Genomic DNA, 9,277 nt, shown 5'->3' on the forward strand with positions numbered 1-9,277 from the left:
TTGAAATGAGTTATAACGTTGTATAACGTTTTAAATGAGTTGTATCACTAATATATACAGTTATTCACATGCTATCACTATATGTACTAGTTATGATAAGACATGATCATTTCATTATCACATCATTTTGTGCGCTCTAACTTTGAGGAGTGCTCAGGTTGTGTTACATGGTTTAACCTTTAGACAGATATGATAAATTATGATTAACTTAGATCATTGGCATTTCTATGAACACAATGTTCTAGACTGTTGGAAATTCACACTGTAGATCATTGAGCACAATGAGGTCTTAGGCGCATATTTTCATTAACAAAACCTCGACAGAACATGTTATTAACACACCTAATCTATCCAAGATTAGGAGGACAACATCATCACCCTAGAAAATAATTACCATCATTTTCACATAGAAGGTGAAGTGGTGCAGCCGGGCCGTGCTATCATGAAGTTAACCATTACATGAAATGCCTTTAAAGGCTTCAGTGACACACGGCCAGAGGCAAATGTACAAAACAGAGAGCCGAATGATTGCCTACTAGCTTCCCCTGACATTCCTCTTGGTCCTAAGCCAACGCATATAAAAGGCTGTCGCGTGACCCCGGTTCCTTTAGAATGGGACAATAATATACGCCCACTTTAGGGGAGTCAAAGAACTAATGTGGATTTCTCAACGCAATGACTTGACGCTTAAAAGTGATCCTCTCAGTAGCTGGATGAAAGTCAGACTAAAATGGGGGAGCAGTGTGTTACCGGACACAACGGGGACGAGCCCGAGGGAGCCGGCTCGGCAGAGGAGAGGCCAAAGTGGGACAATAAGACTCAGTATCTGCTAACGTGCATCGGCTTTGCTGTGGGCGTAGGAAACGTGTGGAGGTTCCCATACCTTTGCCAGATCTATGGAGGAGGTGAGTGAACCTGTTGAACTCTTCACCTTAATACAACTCAAATCTGCTCAGTCATCTTATCAGCTCAAATCTGCACCTGAGTACAACTGACAAGATCACGTTTGTGCAATAGGTAGTTTCGGGCTGAAACTTTGTCTACATCCTATAGTGTCAATGAATCAGAGGTTTTTAGGAAGTTTTTAGATGAATGTCATGAAAAAACATAAATTAAAAAAAAATGATATAATTGTATAGAAACCATGTTTGTTCCACCATGGTTGCAAACTAGACATATACAACACATAAGATGATGACATTAACATGACAGAGTGTAGTCTTTGATTTCCCTCAAAATGTTCATCACAGGACAGTATGGGTTCCAGCTTGAAGAATCTGATGTGTTGATAGCTCTTATTGGTACCTACTGTAATCCCTTTAAGACTGGCATAATACTGCACTAATACTGTAGTTTCCGTATTACGCTCTATAACACTGAAAAGGCATGAAGATGATGAAGGCATGCTTGAGAATGAGTGGGTGACTTAATGTTACTCAATACATTCCAGCAGTATCACCATGGAAACACAATAAAAGCACCCTAAAATATGGCCCTCATGTGAACCTAGTAGGCTAACTGCAGTTCCTAAAAAGTCAGTAATCACGTGTGTGAAAGCTCTGTGTTGACACAGAGACACAATCAGGACAAAAGAGCACATAACACGTCTCTTCCCCATTCTTACCTCTCATTGGGCGGCAATGATGGAACCTTTTCCTGAGACATGTGCAAATGCCTTAAGGTCGGAAGGTCAACAAAACTCCTCAGCTCCCACAGCCCCTCAACCTGTATAGACAGCACTGATGTTAGAGGGTGTTCCTTTACATTATCTTGACATTGACTGCAAGCAGTGGTAACTTTTACAAGCTTTAATGCTTACGTTTGTACTCATTTGTATTCTAAGATTACTCAAATGATGAGGTACGGTTAAATATACACAAATTCACAAGCAACTAAATCAAACTAACCTGTGCCCCATTCCCCAGGTGCGTTCCTCATTCCCTACCTGATAGCGCTGGTGTTTGAGGGTCTTCCCCTCCTTTACCTGGAGTTGGCCATCGGCCAGCGTCTACGCCTGGGCAGCATCGGAGTGTGGAACTCCATCTCCCCTTACCTGGGAGGAGTGGGTGAGTAACATCCATCCATAGCCAGGTCAATTTGTTAAATAAATGAAGATGGACACCCTTCCTACACTCTGGAAACTCTAAATATTAGACTAACGAGCATTCTGCCCATCAGCCCAAAAAGGAATGGTAGACCATAATGGTAGAGGTATAGTTTTTGTGAGTATTTTGTGTGTTGTTTTTGTGGTGTACAGTATTTGTGTGTCATCTGTCTCATACTAATACTGTAACATACTCTAAACCTACAGTATGAATGAAATATTATTCTTTATTCGCTTTGCAGAATATTTCCATGGTGTGTTCTATCTTCATCATTAAGGCAAGAGCCGTCATGTAAATATGCAACTAAAGAAAATAGTATAGATGACCTTTTTGTTGGTGCTGGCAGGTGTTTCCTCCATGGTGGTGTCTTTCTTGGTGTGTGTGTTCTATAACGTACTGCTGGCCTGGATCCTCTGGTACTTCTTCCACTCCTTCCAGAACCCTCTTCCCTGGAGTCAATGCCCCGTCAATGAAAACCTCACAGGTAGAATACAAACTAGGATCTATGGCTAAGCTACTGTATGGTCAGGCAGGTGCTGGCAGAAAACACATGTCAAACATAACATGGATCATTATTCTGTTTCTATTAAAGGCCACGTTGAGGAGTGTGTGAAAAGCACTTCGGTAAACTACTTCTGGTACCGTGAGACCCTGAACATCTCACCTGACATCGACATCAACGGCTCGCTCCACTGGTGGATAATCGTGTGTCTCGGGACGGCTTGGCTCGTCGTCTACATTTGCTTTATCCGAGGAATTGAGACCATAGGAAAGGTCAGTATCATATAGTCTCTAGCATTGGAATCCTAACACTGCAAAAGTCAGATTTTATCAAGTGTTATAATACTATATAAAGATAAAAACAAATCTAGTTTGTATTGCTTTTTTGTATAAAGATACTTACTTTGAGCTTTCTTGTAAGATTAGTTACCTCAAAATCCTCTTAAATTAAGACATAAAACAAGCAAATTTATCTGCCAATGGAACAAGAAAATGGTGCCTTAATTTAAGATGAGATTTCAGATTTAAGATAGATTAAGATAGGCCTACTCTTTTAAGTAGGGTTCAAACCAAAGATTCCCGATGATACGAGACGGGCTGCGATGCTCTAAAACCTTGCAACTGTGACTAAACATGTTGAATGCGCTGCGACGGCTTGCAACTATGTGCAACATTTAATTAACACCGCTGCAACTCGGTCTCGGTCACGTCGGGGATCTTTGGTGAATTTGGCTTTATGTTGCTGCCATGCGACATCAATCATTCCAAAAAAACCTACAGTATGCTGAGTGGTTGCATCGCAGAAGGGTGGAATGTATTTAATGGTGAAGAGTGTAATCTAGTGACTCCCTGGCTACTGACCAAGTGCTTGGCAGTTTTCAGTAGCAAAACTAGAGAATAAACGGGCTCTGCCATAACCCAGCTGGCATTGAAAAGCGCTGCCATCTTTTCCCATGGGTTACGGTTTTCTCTGCTACTCTGATCTCTAGCATTTCCACCTCCTAACGCTTTTTGGAGCACCTCAAGTGCACAAGGACTTTGTTTGTCAATATGTGGACACGCAGGGTCCCAGATAAATAGACATATGTAAAAGACAGTAGCCTATAGGGTATAGTGAAGGGTATATACTGTAAATGCAAGTAGTCAGGGTTTGGGGTGTGGGTATCCTATAAGGCTCTTTGTTAGATTTGGTCGCTTCCACTCCCACCATGTTCATGTTCTGTGTGCTAACACATAAAGGGCTGTGCTACAGCAGTGTAAGGCCGGGCCTTTGTGTGTCTAACTTGCAGGTGATAAATGGCAAAAAGCCAACTAGCATCCAGTACGTGAGCAGTTGATGCCCATGTCAGAATATGTACTTATAGTATATTGGGACAAATAAAATTCGGCATTCTAAGATAAGGGGTTTGGCCAAGTTCACCCAAGTGTCGAACACTGCAGGAGTCCTATCCACCTTACACCCAGTGAAACACTGTTGGTGGCTGGGCTGGTCAAGCTTGAGTTTGTCCCAGCTGATAGAACAGGAAGTAAACATAACCAAGACCATGGGTTGGATACCAGGGAGCAAACAGACACATTAAAACAGGAATGAGTTAATTATAGGAATAGGAGTCCATTACGGTGACATGTTTTGCGTCAGCTGATTGTAAATGCAATGATGCGAGGACTGTCTCAGTCCAGGTATGTGTCATTGAACACTCAATAGCTGGTTCAAAACAAACAAGTCAAACAAACAATAAATATACAGTAGCTAAATAACAGAAAATCAAACAAACAACACAAATAGCTGGATAATGTTGCCCTATAAGTGTGCAAACAACATCTCTCAGAAACATTCCTATAAAAGCTGGTCTGTGTATTATTGCCGTCATCATTTCACACACACTTTGGTTCTCCAGGCTGTGTATGTAACAGCCACCTTCCCGTACCTGGTGTTGACGATCTTCTTGATCCGAGCTCTGACTCTCCCAGGAGCGACAGATGGTCTCTTATACCTTTTCACACCTGAGGTAAGTGCCTCCTTCCACCATGGTTCCCCTGTCATAACAGACCAGAAATCAGTAGCTGTTACTTTATTACATTTTTAAAATGTTATTCTATATTTATTTCCTCTCTTTCCTTGTCTTTTTTCTCCCCTCTTGGTTTGTTTCTGTCTATTTCCTGTTGCCTTATCCTTAATAACAAAAAATAAAAAATAAAATGTAAATTAGGGGAAGTAAGTGAAGTCGGTACTGTACATATGGACTAACATGCAATAAAGTGATAAAAAAAAGAGTATCCACACACTGTATATATTCTTGTTGTTATTGTATGTGTCTCTACAGTGGGAACTGCTGAGAAATCCTCAAATGTGGCTTGATGCTTCAACTCAGATCTTCTTCTCTCTCTCTGTTGCTTTCGGAGGCCTCATCGCTTTCTCCAGTTACAACCCTCTGCAGTAAGGCCGCTCAACTTCTCAATTTCAATTCAATTTTCAATTTAATTTCACTTATAGAGCGCCAAAACATTACACATGTCTCATGGCGCTTTACAGAGTGTTAAACATTCAAAGAGAGCCCAAAGAGAGTAACAGGGGCAAGGAAAAACTCCCTGGAATTGGAGATACATATAGGAAGAAACCTCGGACAGATCCATGACTCAAGGACCCAACCCATCTGCCTAGGGTCAGTTACAGTAGAGTAGTCATTTGTAGTATCAGAAAGTTCTGCCTAGGGTCAGTTACAGTAGAGTAAAGTCATTTGTAGTACTTTTCCGTTCAACATCTGACACACTAGCCCACACAGTTTTTTTTTTTTTTTATGAGCACATAACTTTCCTTTTTCGTCCATAAAATGAGAGGTAAATGTGAGCATGTTAAAGAGATTCATTGAGATTACAGTACACCATGAACACATGACAGGTTCTGAAGGCTACAGAGTTTGGAAACGCAGACCAAAACTTCATCTTAATGAGCTTACAACAACAACAACGACAACAACAATATAGTTGTTGTCGACTTGTCTTCCCCAGCGGTAGACTTCATATAAACACTTTGGAGAAATGGGTTTAACACCCACCTGTTTCTGCTTGTCACTTTCACACGTAATACCTTGTGACAAAGTCAAGACACCACAACTGGCAAACAAATTCTATGCCATAAATAGACCCACTTATCCATGGGCTCTCATATTTGTTGTCTTTCAGCAATAACTGTCAGCAAGATACTGTCATAGTGGGCTGTGTAAACAGCGCCACTTCACTCTATGCCTCCATTCCAATATTTGCCATCCTGGGCTTCAAGGCAACCTCCAACTACAACACCTGTCTGGACAGGTATGTCCAATGAATACCATTTCTGTTTTCTAAACTGATCATTTTAGTGATCCATGTTGGCTTTTGATAAACTGTGTTGAAAGTTCTAGGAGTTGAAAATCTTCATTGATCTTTCAGTAACATCCTGGCCCTGACGAATGCATTTGAAATTGGGGACCAGAATATAACTCATACAAACTATGAGGACTGGTTAACCTATTTAAACAAAACTGACCCTGACACAGTGTTTAAGCTGGATTTGACAAAATGTGACCTCCAAGATTTTCTGGATCAGGTACATACCATCTTATATGTCGCACTGACATACATACAAATAGTACTAACAACCACAGATTACTGCTATGAGGTACAGTGCTATCTATGTATGTGTGTACTCGGTAGGTTATATTTTTAGGAACCTGTGGCTTAAAAAAAAAGACAAGATAGTAATGTAATGAAAAATACTAACAAATCTTAATTTCCGCTTTTTTATATTGATTTTTCATTATTTTGTTTTTAATCAAAAATGATGTATATTGCATGCATCTTCTGTTACAAAACATGATGTACAATGATACAGATTCTGTCATTCTTCAGATTCTGCCATTATTCTACTGTCGTTTCTTACCCAGAGTGCATCAGGAACAGGCCTGGCCTTCATCATTTTCACTGAGGCCGTGATTTCGATGCCAGGCTCTCAGGTGTGGTCAGTGCTCTTCTTCGTCATGTTGTTCAGCTTGGGGCTCTCGTCCATGTTTGGGAACCTGGAAGGCGTCCTCACCCCTCTCCTGGACCTCGGCATGGTGCCCAAGTGGATGCCCAGAGAGCTCTTCACTGGTAATACGCACTACAAATCCCAGCATGCCACATTTGAGGCTTTGTGAGCAACTTCTTCAAAAGTAAAATAAAGTATATTAATAACAACAACACAGTACACTTATATAGCACTTTTCTCAACACTCAAAGCGCTTCACAGGGAAAGGGGAAGCTCACTAACCACCACCAATGTGTAGCACTCACCTTCTTCAAAAGTAAAATAAAGTATATTAATAACAACAACACAGTACACTTATATAGCACTTTTCTCAACACTCAGAGCGCTTCACAGGGAAGGGGGAAGCTCACTAACCACCACCAGTATGTAGTGAAAAAGAAGAGATTTTTTTTTTTTTTTTGACAAATCCTATATGGCAGTAACAATAAATCTATGATGTGATCTACGGAAACCCGTCAAATGGTGCACTCAAAACTAATTGATTTTTACTCAGTTTCAATCCTCCTTAGTGAAATTTAGATTCAAATTAAGATTCTGATATCATCCAATCAACATTCGTGACACTGTCCCCTAACAAAATCCTGCATACCATCCTCCCAAATTCTTGGATGTTGCTTGGATGGCATCAGAATTAGTTGGTAAAATTGCACCATGTGATGCACCATTTCCCAGATTGCATCACATATAAATCTGGAGTGGATGTGTGATGATCTCACTCCATACAGTAGGTTCTTTTATGGACATTATATACATTAAAGGACATATCATCGGTTTCCCCCCAAACTTGAAATCTTCCCATTGAAAAGTGACAATGGAGGTGTTACAAGTGTCTCTCCCTCTCTTTCTCTCTCTCTCTCTCTAGCACTGATATGCATAGCGTGTTTCCTTATGGGTCTGATCTTCACTATGGGTTCGGGGAACTACTGGTTGGAGATCTTTAACACCTATGTTGGATCTGTGCCTTTCCTCATCATCGCTTTATTCGAGCTCTTTGGCATTATATTTTTCTATGGAACTGAAAGGTAAATACAGTATATTGCAAACACCACATACAGTATGAAGCAGTCACTAGGCTAAATGTCTAGTGCTTCAGCAAAGCAAAATAGTTTATAATTCTATGCAACACACAGCATAGCTCTGACCATATTCTGATATTATGTGTGCTACCATGTTACAGGTTTTGTAAAGAAATTGAGTTCATGACGGGAAGTCGTCCCAACCTGTTCTGGAAGGTGTGCTGGATGTTCATCAGTCCCCTGATGCTGCTGGTCGTCTTTCTGGCCTATATCATAGTTCAGGTCCAAACAATACCCACCTACCCTGCCTGGAACCCAGACTATGTAAGTATAGAGAGCCATGAGTGTATCATATCTGCAAAAGCAATCCAAAATGACCCCATAGGATAGAGATGGATGGATTGATAGAAGAATAGATACAATTCAATGTAGACTCTTTAGACTCTAGTATTTTATACTCAGCATACTTAACATTTGTAAAAAATATATTTATTGTATAAATAAATAAATGAATTAAAAAGTATGTTCTAAATCATCTTGATATAACTATCTGCTTCTTCTTCTTTTTTTTTTTTTTTTAATAGTCTTAATTACCCACTTGTAGTACATGATGTTTTGACAGATTTTCAAAAGATGATTTAGTAATATATTTCATGATACTGCAATGTAAGTCAGTTAAATGCTATGCAGGTTATGCTATATGTACACTGTGTCATTCACTTTTCTTTCTCACACTTTTAGGAGCACTTTCCTAAAACAGAGGTGCAACCATATCCCGGCTGGGTGTTTGCTATCTGCATTCTCCTAGCAACAGTGCCCATCCTGCCCATACCCATTGTCGCCCTCTACAGGCTGAAGCAGAAGATTACAACAAAGCAACCCACAAATGACACAGCACTAAAAGCCTCTGTGAATGAAGCATATGTCCCTGATATGTAGATATGGATCCACTATAGTACCCCACCGCATATCAGAATATTGCACTTAGTGAATGGAAACAGTGCTAGACAACTGGACGAAAAACTCAACTGAGGAATTGACAAGAATTAGACAAAGACTATGTTCCTTCATATGCAATCTACAGTATACAGTAGATACCATAGCCATTAGGAACAACACGGATTTATCTCCTGTACAGTGCTCATTTTCATTGCGAAAATTCTGTTTGAACATTCTGTAGGCTACTAGACATTTCTATTTAGAAAATGTATTTATTTATTTATACATTTATAATAGCTGAAAATATTATGTATTTGTCTGTTAAGTGTGTTCTCATCATTGTACATAGTACCCCAGCTTACTTGAACACCCTTTGTAGTTGTTGCTGCTCAAGAAACATATTTTATAACTGCACTGTAACAACACTAACCAACAAAAATGTGATGGATCACATAGGGGAATGCAAATACACTGTGGGACTTCAGCCATTTGGTTGCGTGAGTGTTATTTCAGCCTCTCTGTCTTCACCATCTGACATGAGAGGGAAGAGAATGAGATGAGCTGTAGCTACTCAACCATAACCATAGTCCAGAGAAGGCACAGCACCTCTATTTCATGAGGGAACTCCCACCTGTTCAAATTATAATGAG

At 40.1% G+C, this 9,277-nt stretch overlaps 1 protein-coding gene across 1 annotated transcript; it reads left to right on the forward strand.

Annotated features, from left to right (window-relative positions):
- The first annotated feature begins 514 nt into the window (after window positions 1–514).
- Window positions 515–9,111, forward strand: LOC134072293 (sodium-dependent neutral amino acid transporter B(0)AT3-like). Its single transcript, XM_062528899.1, has 12 exons — window positions 515–905; window positions 1,926–2,066; window positions 2,452–2,589; window positions 2,698–2,879; window positions 4,505–4,615; window positions 4,931–5,043; window positions 5,790–5,918; window positions 6,036–6,192; window positions 6,530–6,734; window positions 7,535–7,694; window positions 7,850–8,012; window positions 8,430–9,111. Exons 1-12 carry the CDS (start codon window positions 731–733, stop codon window positions 8,625–8,627), a joined length of 1,872 nt encoding a protein of 623 aa, XP_062384883.1. The 5' UTR covers window positions 515–730; the 3' UTR covers window positions 8,628–9,111.
- Window positions 9,112–9,277: the final 166 nt, after the last annotated feature.

The sequence above is a fragment of the Sardina pilchardus genome, chromosome 24 (genome assembly GCF_963854185.1).
Source record: "Sardina pilchardus chromosome 24, fSarPil1.1, whole genome shotgun sequence".
NCBI classification, from domain to species: domain Eukaryota; kingdom Metazoa; phylum Chordata; class Actinopteri; order Clupeiformes; family Clupeidae; genus Sardina; species Sardina pilchardus.

What these genes read in the sequence shown, in the direction of transcription:
- LOC134072293 (XM_062528899.1), top strand. Translation starts at nt 731, where the DNA reads ATGGGGGAGCAGTGTGTTACCGGACACAACGGGGACGAGCCCGAGGGA. An exon ending in TCCAGTTACAACCCTCTGCA is followed by an intron (nt 5,044 to 5,789) that starts GTAAGGCCGCTC and finishes GTTGTCTTTCAG; the next exon opens with CAATAACTGTCAGCAAGATA. An exon ending in CTGCCTGGAACCCAGACTAT is followed by an intron (nt 8,013 to 8,429) that starts GTAAGTATAGAG and finishes TCACACTTTTAG; the next exon opens with GAGCACTTTCCTAAAACAGA.